A 17,713-nucleotide genomic window follows, 5' to 3' on the forward strand; every position below is an offset into this window, starting at 1 on the left:
AAAGCTATGGTTTTCCCAGTAGTGATGTATGGAAGTGAGAGCTGGACCATAAAGAAGGCTGATGGCCGAAGAATTGATGCTTTTGAATTATGGTGCTGGAGGAGACTCTTGAGAGTCCCATGGACTGCAAGAAGATCAAACCTATCCACTCTTAAGGAAATCAGCCCTGAGTGCTCACTGGAAGGACAGATCGTGAAGCTGAGGCTCCAATACTTTGGCCACCTCATGAGAAGAGAAGACTCCCTGGAAAAGACCCTGATGTTGGGAAAGATGGAGGGCACAAGGAGAAGTGGATGACAGAGGACGAGATGATTGGACAGTGTTCTTGAAGCTACCATCATGAGTTTGCTCAAACTGCGGGAGGCAGTGGAAGACAGGAGTGCCTGGCGTGCTCTGGTCCATGGGGTCACGAAGAGTCGGACACGACTAAACGTCTAAACAACAATAAATTGTAAAACTGTCAGCGAGCTGCTGCACGCCCACTGCAGGCTCGCCGGATGTAACGCGTGAACACCTTTAAGGACGACATTCGTACATGCCTACAGGCTCCTCGCACGTCTCAGCTTAACGTGTGAACAGCCCTAACCATAGTGGCTGACCCACAAGGTCACACCCAGTGAGCTTGGAGGGCCGGACTGGGGATCTGAATCTGGGTGTCCCGCGGGCTTTCAAGCTCTTCCCTCAGCCACCAGCAGCCTCCAGAGCGGCTCTTGGCGCCAGAAGCTAGCGACTCCCATGTGGCTCCTTCTGCCTCCTCCTATTCGCGGGAGGGAGAGCCTGAAAAGGAGGCGGGCGCGGAGAGGGCGGCAAAGGGCAGGGCTGTGGTGTACCGCGTACTAAAGCCGGCCAAGTAGGGCGGGGGGAACTACCAGAAGTGGCGGAGCGCTGTCTGCCTTGCCTCTCCTCCTCCCTCTGCGGAAGAGCATCCCGCCCTGCTAATGGCTGGGAATTCCACGCTGAAGGTCCCTTCGAGGTAAGGACCCGCGCTTTCCTCCGCGCCCGAGCCCACCTCTCGCTTCTTCCCGCTTTGTAGCCCTTTCTGCCGAGCCCTTTCTGCGCGCGGGACCCTCCCTCTAGGGCGCCCGAGGAGGAGCAGCAGCCGCTGGATCCGCTGCCCCGTGCAGAGGGAGCTCCTCCCGGGGTGAGGGTGGCTGGGTTGGAGAGAAGCTCGCCTCCCTCTCGCCACTCCTGGCCAGCAGCTTCGGAGGAGGGTTTGACTTTAAAAACACGCAAGACACGCACACGCACACATCCTAGCTGAAGTGCTCAAGTGTCTTGCGCGCTGCCTGAGGCGTTCTTCAAGGGCGCATTTGGAGATCCGTGACGGAGACCAGCTTGCGAGGGGACGGTAAGGGCTCCATGCGTTCATGGGACGGTGGTAGGAGTTCTGCTTGTGTGTGTCTGTGTGTTTTGTGCAGAATGACGAGCGGGAATTTAAGGGGTGGGGGGAAGCATCGAAAGGCTCGGCCATCTTCCGAATTTTAAACTAGCTGCTACCCAACTCAGCCTTTTCTACCTTCCTCCTCCCCAGCGCGTTAGGAGGACACTGCTGATAAATAAGGTTCTTGCTGTCCGCCTGCGTCGAAATCCTTCCTAAACACGCGAGCGGGCGTTCACACGCGAAACACCCAGCCTGGCATTGCAAGTGGGGCGCTTCATTAGAAGAGCTGTGTTTCATTCATGGTTGATCATGTCTCTCATAAATGCAGGAGGAAGCTTTGCTTTTCAGAGGCTTCAGGGAAATGTGACTCTTGGCCGCAGAGCACGTGGAAATGGAAGGAATTCGGAACAGTTGAGCAAAGCCGTGGTTGTTGCATGTGATATGTTTGTTGAGAATGTTATCTATTAGGAGGTGAGCCCTCCAGGAAATGCATAATAATTAGGTTAGAAAATTGCTTCTTGCCTTGCATGAGGTATCAGAGAATACTAGCAGTGGACAGCTTCCCTAGTAATACTGCTTTTTTGGGGGGGGGGTGCCTGTGATCTTCCTGTGAAATTATTTCCATGAATGGGATTAGGAACTGATAGGATACTACCCTGGTTATTTATCTGTGCCACGTTTTTAATTGGATGTAGAAACCATAAGCAGCATTGCTTTCAAAAGCTAGCCATCACCATGTAAACAATCTCTTGTGTTGAGTTTTAGTAGCACACACATTCCCAGGTGTGAAGGGCACTGCAGCAATAACGTTTTCTTGGGGCTCTAAGGGAATGCATGGTTTAATGTGTCATTCAGAATTAAGCAGGTGGAAGTGATCTAGGTTTTCAAAGTCAACATCGCAGAGTGTCTCCTTTTGAGTATTTTCTTAAAACGACAATACCCTTGTGATTTTGTGATAATCTATTTTTCGCCTTAAATGTTTTGTGCAAACAGTATTAAGCACACAGGTAGGAAGCCAGGCACTTTCTAATGCATATAAAATGCAATGTTAATGTTCATTACTGTTTAGTTTTGTTCCACACAATATATTGTTGCTGGCCTACATACATCTCTCTCTGACCTACATACACAGGTTGTGAGCACAACTGCTACAAGAAGCAATGGATTTATGGTGTATCCTTTTGGCTAATGAAACAGTTTTCACTGCTTTGGGCTAACCCAGCTCATCTAGCAAATATATAAAATCGTTATGCAAGGTTAATGGTGTCTTGGAGGTGCGGTTAAAAATAAACAACCGGACATCTTCAAGCCTCTTCATCCCTTCTTAATGGACAGCATCTGTCTCATTCATACACACTGCAAGTAGCTGAACAGAATACAAGGGCAGCAGTCCTGTGTGTTTTGCAAAACATGTCTCATATTTGAACAGCAGAGGGTGTAAATTAAGAGTCAGTTTCCACTGTGAGAACAAAACTGATAAGGGGGAAAATGGGATATGGTTGCTGCAGGCTTTTTAATGGCTTCCTTTTTCAATATGATTTAGCTTTTTCATTTTGACAAACCAATATTTGAAAAGGCAGTTTAAAGACTAACAAACTGCATTTGCTTATAACCAGTGAGATCTCTCTTTCATCATTCCATCACAATTCCTTAAAGCGAAAGAAAATTAGCTTTGTAGTAAAAAATCTCCAGAGGTAAACAGAAGATAAAACCATGAGATGCCTATAAAGAGCTCAAGGAGGCTGTGCTCCTATGGATTTGAGAGATTATGTTAATATTGCTGTTAATCGCTAGCTTGTTAATAGGATCAAGAACCTTCCCACTTATTTCAGATTGTAGGGAGCCCTAAGCAAGCACTATGTCACTGGTGTATTTATGTGTGTTTTGTGTCTATGTCTGTGTCTGCCAAAGCACACACATGCCTTTGTTGTGCATTATGGTTTTAGCACATGCACTGTGTGTACACATGAAAAACGTAATGTATGCAGCGAGACTGAGATACGGCATATTGTGCTTATTAACTACTGTACTTCAGTTCAAATCTGGAACAGCTGTACAGTGGTACATCGGGTTAAGTACTTAATTCGTTCTGGAGGTCCATTCTTAACCTGAAACTGTTCTTAACCTGAAGCACCACTTCAGCTAATGGGGCCTCCTGCTGCTGCTGCCGTGCTGCTGGAACACAATTTCTGTTCTCATCCTAAAGCAAAGTTCTTAACCCGAGGTACTGTTTCTGGGTTAGCGGAGTCTGTAACCTGAAGCGTATGTAGCCCGAGGTACCACTATATTCAGAGCCGTTAAGACTGCAATCCTATGTTCATTTGCCTCAGTGGACTCAATGGGGTTTATTTCTGAGTAAGTAGACATTATGGAATTTCAGTGCAAGGCTGCAATCCCAAGTAAAAAAACTTGCCAGAGTAGGTCCCGTTTAACTTAGGGGGACCTAATTCCTAAGTCTCACAAAATTCACATGAATCTGTTTAAGGTTAATGTCCTAGTCCCTTTCACATCATTGATGTCAGGTTAGGGGTGAGGAAACTGTGACCCTTCAGATGTTGCAGGACTACACCACCTCTTATCCCTAACCATTGGTCTTGCTGGCTGGAGGTAATGGACAACAACATTTGGCTACCCCTCCCTTAAGTAGTAGTTGAAACAATTTCTGGCACGAGAAGGTTGTTGTTGATCAGGCTCCTAGAATTCTGCATTCTCTCATCTATGTAGTTTCACTCTTCGACATTATTGAAATTCACTTGAGTCACATTTTAATTTTACAACTTCCTGTGCTTGCTGTCATAGAAAAAGTGCTTCTACTTGTCTTGGCAAAGATGTAATTGCATGATAAGCCCTAAAAGTGAAACGATTCATCTCCCTATGATGATCCATGCCCCTTTACGCGAAGATACCATATCACTCTAAGGCAGTATAAAACATAATCGGATCCGCAAATCAGTAAAGTTGCAATAATTGGATTTAAGCAACTTGTGTCTGGGTGTTATGACTTGCTGCACCACCTGGAATGAGAGGTATAAACTGCTTCTCCAGAGCAGTGTCACAAAGGATGATTTTATTAAACTGCTGCTGCATGAATGTTGTGGTAGCATAATAGACATAAATCTCTGCCAGAGAATTAAAGTCCTTGAATCTTACCGTGTTTTTTAAGACAGCGGAGTAGGGACACTGTCCCTGTCACACAAGTATTTTATCAGCCAAATCCTATGCAAACATCCTTGCACCAGTGCAGTGTCACAAAAGTATGGTGTTGCACTGGTGCTGTGACATATCCAGCATGTTGCACAGATGCATTAACACTTGGGTTGGGCTATTTCTTGGTATGTGCGCGTTCCTCTTATTTATATTATTTTTTGCATATTTATTATGATTTGTATGGAAAGTGTGCAATTTGGTTGTGCACTTTTTGATGTTTTATTTATTGTTTATGACTACTTTTGTTATGTTTGTAATTATGTGATTTCCCCCATGTTGTATGCCACCTTAAGCATGGTTTTTTAACTGGAAAGGCAGCATTCAAGTTTTTTTTTTTTTAAAGATTGTGGTGTATGCAAGCAACTTGCAACGGAGCACATGCAACTGTGGAACTGCCAGGTTGTGCAAACTTTGCACATATTAGATATTGGGGGCAGGAGCGACAATACCTAGCACAATCCTACGTCAACAGGTACAAAGAATTTCTAGCTTATACAACTGCAAAGATGGGCCCTCCAGGTGTGATTGGACTTCAGCTTCCATCATCTGTGACTATTGATCATGCTGGCTGGGGGCGCTGATGGGAATTGGAGTCCAGTGACCACTGGAGAGTCACAGGTTCCCCATGCCTGTCCTACTGGAATGTTGCAAGAATGCAGAGCCGAAATGTAAAATTTCAGAGCCAAGACAGAACTCTGGATGCTGACTTACTTGTACCATGCAAGCTGGTGGCCAATACCAATAGGACTGGGTTCACCAGATATAGACATAGTTCTTGTCAGCTGCTTCTTGGTGTCATTTAACTCAGGTGTATTAAGATAATTAGGGGGACGCGGGTGGCGCTGTGGGTTAAAGCCTCAGCACCTAGGGCTTGCCGATCGAAAGGTCGGCGATTCGAATCCCCGCGGCGGGGTGCGCTCCCGTTGTTCGGTCCCAGCGTCTGCCAACCTAGCAGTTCAAAAGCACTCTCGGGTGCAAGTAGATAAATAGGGACCGCTTACTAGCGGGAAGGTAAACGGCGTTTCCGTGTGCGGCTCTGGCTTGCCAGAGCAGCGTTGTCACGCTGGCCACGTGACCCGGAAGTGTCTTTGGACAGCGCTGGCCCCCGGCCTCTTGAGTGAGATGGGCGCACAACCCTAGAGTCTGTCAAGACTGGCCCGTACGGGCAGGGGCACCTTTACCTTTATTAAGATAATTAATTTTTATAATGAAAGGTTTTTAGAATGTTGGATTATTTTGATTGTTGTTAGCCTCCCTGAGCCCAGCTTTGGCTGGGGAGGGCGGGGTATAAATAAAATTTATTATTATTATTATTATTATTATTATCATCTGCTCCATAACTGGTCATCATGGCAGAATGAGCCAACAGTTTCTCCCATATGTAGGTTAACTGCCAAGCAGTAAGCACCCAGTTGTTAAGAAATTACAGCTAAAAATGCCATTTAATCGTGGCCTCACTTTGCAAGCTCTGGTAAGTGGCTCTTTCCAGCCTGCCTCATAAATCATACTTAATGATGTAGTGTTGTTAAGTCCCTTTTTCACAACATGAACTATGAGAGCAATTTGTTGTGAAATTGATTAATCACGGGAGAGCATACAGCCAATTGTTGGAGCAGAGGAGGTAAATCAAGCTTTGCAGCATTTGCTTTTAGAGGTTAAGCACTGAATGTTTTCCTACCTTGATTTAAGTAAGGTATGAACTAATATGTCCAGCTCTATAATTTAAATAGTTAATTTATTTAATTTAGTGCGTAAGCTAAAATAGATATTCATTTATTTAACATGTTTATAGCTTACCCTTCACCTGTTCCAGGGGTACTCTGAAACTCTGGTCCATGGGCCACCTGTGGCCTGTGGGCTTGGTTCAGGTGGTCCATGGCATGTCCTTGAAGAATACTTCTGATCTGAATCCTGTCATATTCTATGGAATTCAAATAGCTATGATGTCCCTTACTGTCCCGAGCTGTTCATAAGGACCTTGCTTGTGAGAACTGTTGTGTGTCATAATGGAATGCATATCTCTCTTGTCCATTGCATATCTTTTGTGTCTGTTCATTTGGGGATTATAGGGTTCACTTGTAAAGTGTGACGTTGCTCCTAAGGCTCCTTGGGGAAGATGGAATTTTATTGCTGATGGGTAGGAGTAGCATGAGACTCTTAATCTCAGGGTTGTGGGTGCGAGCCCCATGTTGGGCAAAATATGCCTGCATTGCAGGGGGTAGGACTAGATGACCCTCGTGGTCCTTTCCAACTCAACACATCTTTGATTGTATTATTCTATGTTGCGTGTCTAAGGGGATCCATGACTTCATGTAGGCTACCAGCAGAGCCTGTGATTGGAAAGCAGTGTCTATATCTGCAGTAGCCAGCCTCAAAGTTGCTTGGGAAGAGCAAGTGATTGCTAAAAACTACTTTAAAAAATGTAGCTCTGTGTGAGGAATAAAGATTCCTAACAACTCTCAATACCCTTAAACTACAGCTCCCAGAATTCTTTGGGAGAAGCTATAAAAGTGTTGTCATAGTGCTTTAGATGTATGGTGTGAATGTGTTCAGAGAGAGAACAGAATGGCAGAAAGAGAGAGAGAAAGGAATGTTTTGCTTTGGCCCTGCCCAGAGTTTGCTTGTGGCGCTCTTGAGAGAAGAAAATGTTGCCCGCTGCTGGCATTAGATTGCCAAATAGTCTGAGCTGGTGTGGCAGCTTCATATGTCAAGCATTTAGAGCCAGCAAAACTATTGTTCTATATCTGCAGAATCTGAGTAGGCAATAACTTTCTCTCTATGTGGCCAGGCTTGTGCTCTCAAATTATTTTATTCCTATGGTGTTCAATTTCAACCCCATTATAAATTATAAAGAAGTGGGATATGCTGGAGGCTGTTTTCTTAATGGAATAATTGCCTATGGCATCAAACCGATAACAAGCTGTATGTGTAGAGTTTAGCTTGATAGTTTAGGAGCAGAACTGCAGGTGGTCATAGAAACAATATCTTATTAGCTAGGAATGCATAGATAATCAGAGTGCAAATTAGAGGCAGGTGTTCAGTTGTTGTCCATCTTGCCTAGGTTGCATTTTGTACTGACCTCTGGCTTCAGCTGTAGGACAGAGAGATTGCAAAGGAGCTGAACACTGTGTATTACTTCCTTTGGATTTCATTATGGAAGATAATCCACACCTGAAGCACTTATTTCCAGGGAGGGTAGCTGAGGAACTGAAGGAGAAGTGAAGAGACATGAAGTTCTGGGGCTTATAAGTAGACTACAAAATTAACAAGTCAGTGGATCTAGATGGCATCTACCCAGGGTTCATAAAGAGCTGAAATATGAAAATGCTGACCTTTCTAAGAAAAATGTGCAGCTTGCCATAAAAATTGGCCTCGTTGCTGAAAGTTTGAAATGTAGCCATAAGTTGCAGATCCTCCTAGTGGTGCAGCAATAAAACTGATAGCACATTTGCAAAGCTAAGCAGCATCTGGTATGGTTTCAGATTGGATGAGGGACCCCTGTGGTCCCTTCCAACTCTACCACTCTATGATTCTATGGTTTACCATGCGTTAATTTATCATGCCTGCTTTGCTCCTTCCCATTCATGTTGGGAAGCAATAAACTGTCTTAGCCTTATGTGTGAACCAGGGGTTGTGGTTTGTTTTACTCCCCAAAAACAAAAACCCACCACCAAAAACGTGGTAGTTCTTGGTTTACCAACTGTGGTTCATTTGAGCAGAGCAAGCTACAATCTCTGGTTTGGATGTAACACTCAGCCGGTGATGATGGCTTGTTTTCTCTGCGGATGAGTGGGAAGGAAAGGGGAAGAGTAAACTGGTCACCATTGCCCTGTGCCGCAGTTTATGTATATTGGGATGTGCTAATCCAGCCAATGCCAGCTTTTTAAAAGGGATATATGGGAATCCATGAAATTACACGTTGGTTCGCTTAAATGTTCATTCTGGGTGTATTAGTGGGAAGCATGATTAAAGATAAAATTACTAAGCATACAAAAGAGCAAAGTTTGCTGAGGAAGAAGCGGCGTAGCTCTGCAGAGGGTGGCTCGATGAAATTGTTCACTCAGCATGTGGCCACATTGAAAAAACAAATTCCACGCCAGGGATTATTAGGGAAAGGGCTGACAGAAAAGCTGCCAGTACCATGCCTTTATATAAGTTTGTGATGCAGCCACGTTTGGAATGCTGCATACATTTTGTTCAGCCCATCCCCAAATGATGGTATAATGTTCCAAAAAGAACAAGAAAGGACACCCCCCCCCCCCAATGATCCAAATGTCCTCCATGAAAAGGCTGCAGCACCTGGGGCTTTTTTTACATTTAAGGGGGAAAGTGACTCAGCAGGGGAGGAGATGGTAAATGTTTAGGAAAAATTGGTTGGGGATAACTTTCCCCCATCCCCTGTCTCATAATGCTAGGGATCATCCAGTGAAATTGAAAAGCAATAGATCCAGGTGAGGCAAGAGAAAGCACTCCTTTGCACAATGCAGGCTTGATTTATTATGGGATTCGCTTTCGTATGCTTTGATTTCCACTGGCTTAGAGGGATAAAGGAAACTCATGGGATAAAGGAAACTCAATCAACAGCTATTAGTAATGATGGCTTCGTGCAGCCTCCAGATTCCGAGGCAGTATACCACTGAATACCTGATGCTTAAGATCAACAAGACAAGTGCTCATCTGCTTTCAAACCCAGCTTTCAGGCTTCCTGGACTTGAAACAGCAGGGCTCTTACATTTAGACACATATGAATATAGGGCTGATGTTTTAATGTTGTTGTTGTTTAGTCATTTAGTCGTGTCTGACTCTTCGTGACCCCATGGACCAGAGCACACCAGGCACTCCTGTTTTCCACTGCCTCCCGCAGTTTCGTCAAATTCATGTTGGTAGTCATCACTTAGAGAGAGTTCAAACTCAGCTACATTAGTAAAGAAAACATTTTAAATATGTCACAGCACTGCCATCAGATGGCACTGTAGAGTTCCGTCTTTTGCCAACGTGAATACACATTTTCCTGAATTATTTTTTTATGTGTCTAGATCCAGCCCTGCTGCGCTGTGTTAGAGGAGGCAGAATAGGTTGTGCATCAGTGAATCTTCTTTCTATCGATTTCAGATGGCCTTACTGTCCTTTGTGGCTTTACACCTATGCCAGTACCAGTTGAAGGCACAGAACAAGTTGAGCAATGTATGTTTTGTTGCCATTTCTAGAGTGATGCGCATTATTAAGCCCATGAATACACCTGGCTCACCTTACACCTTTGACTGAAGGAGGAATATAAAAGGCTCTTGATCTTCTTTCAAGAAATGCCAGTGAGTTAAGGCTGTGCTTGCTTATTTTAAAAAAGATCTGATAGCTTGTGAAGCTGTGTTGAAACATACGCAGCCAGAGCTATATGTAATCTTGACATTTTAACTTGGAAGCACCATTTCTTTTTAAGATTCTGGTGGAATGGAATTTTTAAGATTTTGGTGGAATTCAAAATATGATTGACATGTGGGTAGCTCAGTTGGCTAGAGTGTGGGGCTGATAACACCACGGCTTCAGGTTCAATTCCCCTGTAGGACTGCTGCATATTCCTGAATTACAAGGGGGTTGGACTAGATGATCCTTAGGGGGCCATCCAACTCTACAATTCTATGATTCTATCATAGTTAGAAGTAAAAAAGAAAGTGTGGAGCGGGATATTGAATGGCATGGAGTTGCACCACTCCTTATTTATTTGTAACATTCTATATGAGCTGCTTGTCAGCCCCCCAAAAAGACCCCAAGCCATCTTGCATTAAAAACAACAACAACTCTTCAACCCCAAGAAAAAGCCCAAAAGATCTGATGTTCAGGTTTTACTTGTCCTCTATGGGTCATAGGGTGGCGCTGTGGGTTAAAGCCTCAGCGCCTAGGGCTTGCCGATCGAAAGGTCGGCGGTTCGAATCCCCGTGGCGGGGTGCACTCCCGTTGTTCGGTCCCAGCGCCTGCCAACCTAGCAGTTCGAAAGCACTCTCGGGTGCAAGTAGATAAATAGGGACCGCTTACTAGCGGGAAGGTAAACAGCGTTTCCGTGTGCGGCTCTGGCTCGCCAGAGCAGCGATGTCACGCTGGCCACGTGACCCAAAAGTGTCTTCGGACAGCGCTGGCCCTTGGCCTCTTTGAGTGAGATGGGCGCACAACCCTAGAGTCTGTCAAGACTGGCCCGTACGGGCAGGGGTACCTTTACCTTTACCTATGGGTCATATTTGGGGTCAGAATATTAGTTTTTAACCAATCTTTGCATGTGCAGGGGTTTTCCTCCAAACCTCTGGAGAAGATTTCAAGGTGGTGCAGGGACTAGAGAAGAAGTTCTGTTTCAGCCAGGCTGTTACTTGCCTGACAGTCCCAAGTGCTTCATTTTATAGTTGCCCTGTAAAAGAGGCTTTCTTGAATATGTTTGAAAATTGCATTGCTTAATCAGTCATGTGGGCTTAGTACTGTTTCAGTTCTGTTAAAAAAGCAAAAAAGCATCCCTTTTAATCCAGAAGTATGCCATCAAGATGAGGTCTCCCTTTTTTATTTAATGAAATAGAAGCAGGCATTCAGGGCCTGGAAAAGAAAGAAGCAAAGAATGTGTGTTAAACTACAATTACAATGGCACAACTTTTCTATTCAATGTTCTCTGCTCTGTGTGCTTTCCAAGATGATGTGTAGCTGCAAGGTGGTATTTCAGCAGGTGCAGAACTCTGACAAAGACAAAATGCTTCTGCAAAATCCCATTATGCGCACCTAGTGAAGGCAATGCTACATTTTTTAACAGAAAGCTTGTGTTTAGTAAAGGTTGGTTTAGCCTTGACCTGTAATACCAGAAGGGCATATCTTTTTATTACTTACATTCTCTCAATTAGACCACAGACGTACCCTTGAGAATAAGCGTACAAGAGCCGTAGTCTGCGATCTGAAAATCTTACAGAATTGGGCCGCAGCTAACATTTACATTATGCATGGGATTCACATCCAAAACAAATCATGAAAACATTTGCTAGAGGTATTTATAGCTGTCATTTTACTAACCATCTGTGCCTTCACGGGAGTATACACATGGTTAGGAGCGAACAAAGCTCATGATAGCAGTCGGTCTTAACTTTAAAATCACAAATGCAACTGCGGAAACACACACACATTTCATTTATCCAGACCTCAGGTGTCTATATCATAGAGTCGGTGTGGTATAGTTTATAGTTCTGGATATAGACTTAGAATCATAGAATTGTAGAGCTGGAAGGGACCCTGAGGATAATCTAGTCCAACTCCCTGCAATGGAGGAATACGCTGCTGTCTCGTACAGGGATAGAACCTGCAACCTTCACATTATCAGCACCATGCTCTAACCAACTGAGAGTCATGGGTTCAAAACTTCACAAAGGCTGCCATCATAAACACCTTTCCTGGGGATTAAGTCCCACTGAGCTCAGTGAGACTTACTTCTGAGTAAGCATGCGTCAGATTGCACTGTTAGTCATAAAACTCATCCAGTAACCTCACACCAGCCATTATCACTTAGCGTAACCTACCTCACAGGGTGATGTTGTCTTATATCAAACAATTTTATCCCTAGACAATGAGTTTGTTTTTCTAAGCTGGGTCTCCTACCAAGCCACCTGGAACAATCTGCTTTCCTGAGAACAGAAAGAGGAATTCACTTTGAAAGGTGCTTTAGATAAAACTCTCATAAATAATTTGTTCTGCTTACAGCATACATTACCTTAAGCTGAAACAGTGCATGAGTTAGCACACTAGCTTCCCTCCACCCCTTAGATACCTGAATTTACATTCTGCTTTACCTAAATAAACCTTACCAGGGACTTTCCAAATTAATATTTTATTTTACCCTATGGTTATTCAGAGGCTCTTGTACTCAAAAAAAGTCTACCGTCTAAAAAACCAATTTGGTTTTGATATAATGCAGAGGAGAGAAAACATACCTCCCTGCATAAAATAGAACAGGCATGCATAGGTCTACTTTAATTTTACTCCTGACTGTTGGGATATCCAGCAAACCTTGTTCATGTAAGTGGAAAGAAAGTAGTGTTTCCTTGGAATGAGGGACAGTGGAGACTGTGGTGTCTTTATGATATATGGTTTATTTACACATATATACAACCTGCAAATCAGTTTACTGATACTTTCTGATAATATTCTGCAATTGCTGCAACCTGAGGAATGCACTCAGTTTAACACCATGTGGCTATTATAATTCTTAAGGCAGCTACTGTCACGGTCTACAGTTTTTAATCTTTTAACTATCATCCATAACCTTAGCATTTCAAAGAAGGAACATTGCTGCACCATGAAAGGGGATATCTTGATAAAGTCAGCTACTGAATCCCAGTGAGCATAGTGCTCTTTTAGAATTAAAACCAAGATACAATGGATCTTGCCCTGTATCACATTCATCAGCGGAAAATGAGATTGAGAAACAGCACAGTTACTTTGCAGACATGGAATTACAATTCCAGCTGAGTTCACTGTTCTAAGAACAGTGACGAGTTCACATCTACAGACTTCTGAGGGTCTTATAAACCTTTAAGGCCCAGTTCCGATGTAATGGGGAACAGTGGTTTTCCACTGTATTAGCTATGAAAGGTTTTGAACTCTTGCATTCCCGTTTTCTCACTTTGCCTTCTTGCACGTCAGAGGAAGAGCTTATAAGCTTTTGTTTCCAGTTCCCGGGTCTGCTTGCACAACTAAACTCCTCCCATGGGGCAGTCCCATTGCATGGACAGACAATGTTGAATTACACCCACTGATTGCTCATTCCAGAGAAAGCTGTATCACCTCAAATATGTATCTTTTCTTGGATAAATTATATCGTGTTTGCATTGATGAGTAGCCTGAGACAAAATAATTCCCTGCCCATCTCTTGGAATTAAGAACACACAGTCTTTTCAGGATTCACATTCAATGTATTGGTCCACATGCAGCCAATCACTGTCTCCAAACATCTGTCTAGCACTTTAGACACCACTGCTGATTCAGATGGAACAGAGAGATAGTGTGGATATTGTCTACATACAGTACTGGTGACACTGCACTTCAAATCAGAGATAGAGAGAGAATTGTAGAGCTGGAAGGGACCACAAGGGTTATCTATTCCAACTCCTTCCAATACAGGAATCTTTCACTCAACGTGGGGCACGAACCCACAGCCCTGATATTAATAGTCTCGTGATGTACCAGCTGAGTTATCCTGACTGTGTCTCCTGATGACAGCATCCAGCGACTACATGTAGATAGTAAATAGTATGAAGGACAAGATGGAACCCTCTGAGATGCCATAGGAAAGCTCCCATGTCCTTGAACACTGCCCCTCCATAACTTCTTGCTGGAAACAGTCCTTGAGTTAGGAGCAGAACCACCCACAACCTCCAATTCCTTGATACCAAAAGCTGCTGAGAAGCCAAGAAGAATGAGCAGGGTCCCGTGACCAGTTCTGAAGCCAAACTGAAATGGACCCAGATAATTCAGCCTCCACCAAGCATACCTGAAGCCACCTTCTTGAGTACCCTGACCCAAAAGGGGATGTTTGCTCTTTCATTAGAGAAAAGATACAAAAGCATGCTCTGCTGGTCTACAGTTCTGCATTAAAAATTGTTGGATATGATTCTCCTACAGCTTTTATTACATTATATATAATTTTGGCTTTAGGACAGTGATATTACATCTTGTTATATATAAGCATATAATAGCAATACTATAATTATGTCACAGATGATTAGATGATTGCTTTTTGAACCTTTGCAGGATTGTAATTATGCCAATTATGCCAATGGTGGAACTATGTATTATGAGATGATAGGTTCAAAGTGTATGACTGACAGTCACCCTAAGGCAGCAAGAGAAATCTGCAGTTGAAAGTGGGCTTCTGCTCACAAATCTTCCCACCAGCCACTCCACTCAGTGAATGGTCAGCAGTATCAGTACTGGCAATGGTGACCAGCTGTTGTGGAAGAGAGGGAAGCAGATGCCATGCTCTGTTCAAGTGGCTATTGGGTCTCAGGCATCTGACATGCAATCAGCAATGTCACTGTTTGTGTTGATGGGTTGGGGTCATTCTCTCATCCCTTAACACTTATCATGGTCACAGCCCTACCTGACATTCGCACTTTGAAGTTTGCATAAACATCTACATGCATAAAGCAAAGTGTTTTGTTTCCATTCACATGACCCAATTACCTTTGTTTTTCAGTGTGCACATTCCTTGGATTAGGCCTATGTGTGTTGGGTTTCATGCATGCATATCCCCTATGCATGCTAAGCCTAATGCAAGCATAGGCAAACTCGGCCCTCCAGATGTTTTAGGACTACAACTCCCATCATCCCTAGCTAACAGGCCCAGTGGTCAGGGATGATGGGAACTGTAATCCCAAAACATCTGGAGGGCCGAGTTTGCCTATGCCTGGTCTAATACATAAGCAAGGGCCAGGATGCAATTTCCCACTTCATATGGGATTTGAGATCAGTGTTGACGTGTTCACAAAATATAAGTCATTTTTTGCAATCCTTCGGGTACAAATTGTGGCCTTCCAATATTAATACTTTAAATTCTCCTTGAGACTATACAGTTTCGGATTATGCCATTGACTAGGAAGCTTATCTTTCTCTATTAGATACTTTACATATTATATCTTTCTTTGCATATTATATCTTTCTTTGAAATTCCATATTTTGTGATGCATTTATGAGAGATTATTGGGGACTGGAAGTATGAATGATAATATAAAAGATAGCTAAGGGCAGCAAGTGTGAAGCAGTGCACACAAAAATAATCTAATTGCATGAATGTTGTACCATTGTGGTTAAAGTTACCAGCTTTTAAGACAACATTTACTATTTAATAAGCGTTTGGAATGAAGAATATCTTTGACACTTGTCAAAAAGGGAGTGTCATTAATAAATACGCAAAAATAACCACAGCTTCCCAGCTGGGTTGACATTTATGGTAATCGAAACAAATTAAAAAATTCTTTCCAGTAGCACCTTAGAGACCAATTAAGTTTGTTATTGGTTTGAGCTTTCGTGTGCATGCACACTTCTTCAGATACAGCTACCTACCTGTAACTAGATTTATGGTAATGTTAGCAGTCCTAAGAAGGATGTGCCTAAAATTGAAATGCAGAATAGGAGCTTCCATTATGGTCAACTATGAGGAAACCATTTTGAGCAGCCTTAGCCAACCTGGTGCCCTCCCATCAGCCTCGGCCAGTTTTGTAGTCCCATGCATCTGATGAGTACCAGGTTGGCGAAAGCTGATTTAGAACATTTTGTCCAGAAACTGCTCAAAGGGCCAACAAACTACACATACACAGCTTCAGGTCAATCCTTATTAAGAGAAGATTGACTCCACAGAGTGGTGTTGTAAAGAGCTTGTCTTAAAAATGGTTTCTCAGCTTGCATGAACAAGTCACATTGGGTGCGTATTGAGAGTTGTTTGTCGAAAGAAAGGAACGCTTCCATTGCTCACACAATTAGTCACAGCACTACGAGCAGCAGGATACTTACTTATCCCCATGGCTAGAGATCCTAGATAGCATCACATTTTTCCAACAGTGTTAAATGAGCAAGGATACAGATTGCTTAATCAGGATAAGCAATAGGAAAGTGGATTCTTTGTCAGCAAGGGAAGACTTGGAGCCATGGAGACTTTGCACATCATAATAAGGGCATGTGATAATAATTCATGTTGCCTCAACTGGTCTTACAGCAAGCTTGTGAATAACCTTCCTATGTCCAGCCAGTGATATCACAAGCATTGGAACTTGACCTGGGAATATCCTCCTCTTACCTGTGAGGTTACATTAACTTGTGGCTGACTGGTACACCAGCAGTGTAAAAATAAAAAATGTTTTGTTTGGGGGTAGCCAATAAATAAGCAGGGAGACAATATACAGCCTTGTCGTACTCCTTTCCCAATTTTGAACCAATCAGTTGTTCCATATCCAGTTCTAACTGTAGCTTCTTGTCCCACATAGAGATTTCTCAGGAGACAGATGAGGTGATCAGGCACTCCCATTTCTTTAAGAACTTGCCATAGTTTGCTGTGGTTGACACAGTCAAAGGCTTTTGCATAGTCAATGGAGCAGAAGTAGATGGTTTTCCCAGTAGTGATGTATGGAAGTGAGAGCTGGACTATAAAGAAGGCTGACCGCCAAAGAATTGATGCTTTTGAATTATGGTGCTGGAGGAGACTCTTGAGAGTCCCATGGACTGCAAGAAGATCAAACCTATCCATTCTTAAGGAAATCAGCCCTGAATGCTCACTGGAAGGACAGGCCCTGAAGCTGAGGCTCCAATACTTTGGCTACCTCATGAGAAGAGAAGACTCCCTGGAAAAGACCCTGATGTTGGGAAAGATTGAGGGCACAAGGAGAAGGGGATGACAGAGGACGAGATGATTGGACAATGTTCTCAAAGCTACCAGCATGAGTTTGACCAAACTTCAGGAGGCAGTGGAAGACAGGAGTGCCTGGCGTGCTCTGGTCCATGGGGTCACGAAGAGTCGGACACAACTAAACAACTAAACAACAACAAAGCCAATAAATAAAATGAAGCCACAATGTTTCCCTCAGGGCTTGTGGTGAACATTCCTACCCACCCACCCAGTATGCAGATTGCAGGGCTTGAGCCTAGGCATATTAACTCTCTCTCTCTCTCTCCCGCCCCATGTGTCATGCTCCCATTTCTGTTCAGCTCCCCTATGGCTGCTATTGCTAAAGAAAAGAACACATTTAATGCATTCACGAATTTAACATTCGGAGTGTTTTGGCCCTCGGGCTCTTATTTTCTCACTTTCTCCAGTTGTTAAAATGGATCCTAACTTTTTTAAGAGATGGCTTTTCCGCAAAATTGTTTCTTACATTTAAAAATTGCAGTCTGGATACATTCTCGTGTTGTCAGAACGGTGCAGGAACATTTGACTGACAACAGCTTGCGCCCCAACACTCTTGCCATTCCTGCTCAGGGGAAGGGCAGTAGTACAGGATCTGCTTTGAATGCAGAAGGTCCCAGATTCTGTCCCCAGTGTCTCCAACTAGGGCTGAGAAAAAACCCTGTCCGAAACCTTGGAGAATCTCTGTCATTCAGTGTGCAGATAATACTGAG

The 17,713-nt window shown here is 43.6% G+C and overlaps 1 protein-coding gene across 3 annotated transcripts in view; it reads left to right on the forward strand.

The window, feature by feature from the left end:
* The first annotated feature begins 414 nt into the window (after window positions 1-414).
* SPHKAP (SPHK1 interactor, AKAP domain containing) overlaps window positions 415-17,713 on the forward strand; it is a 73,094-nt gene continuing 55,795 nt past the window's right edge. The window contains exon 1 of one of the 3 annotated variants that reach the window (XM_083442554.1): window positions 415-973. In XM_083442554.1, the coding sequence (XP_083298680.1) occupies window positions 939-973 (35 nt within the window). In that variant the 5' untranslated portion in view covers window positions 415-938. Of the gene's footprint in view, window positions 974-1,001; window positions 1,349-17,713 lie in introns of those variants that run through there. The other 2 variants (XM_083442556.1, XM_083442555.1) reach the window with 2 other exon arrangements.

Source organism: Podarcis tiliguerta (assembly GCF_965153285.1).
Source record: "Podarcis tiliguerta genome assembly, chromosome: 5".
Classification (NCBI taxonomy): domain Eukaryota; kingdom Metazoa; phylum Chordata; class Lepidosauria; order Squamata; family Lacertidae; genus Podarcis; species Podarcis tiliguerta.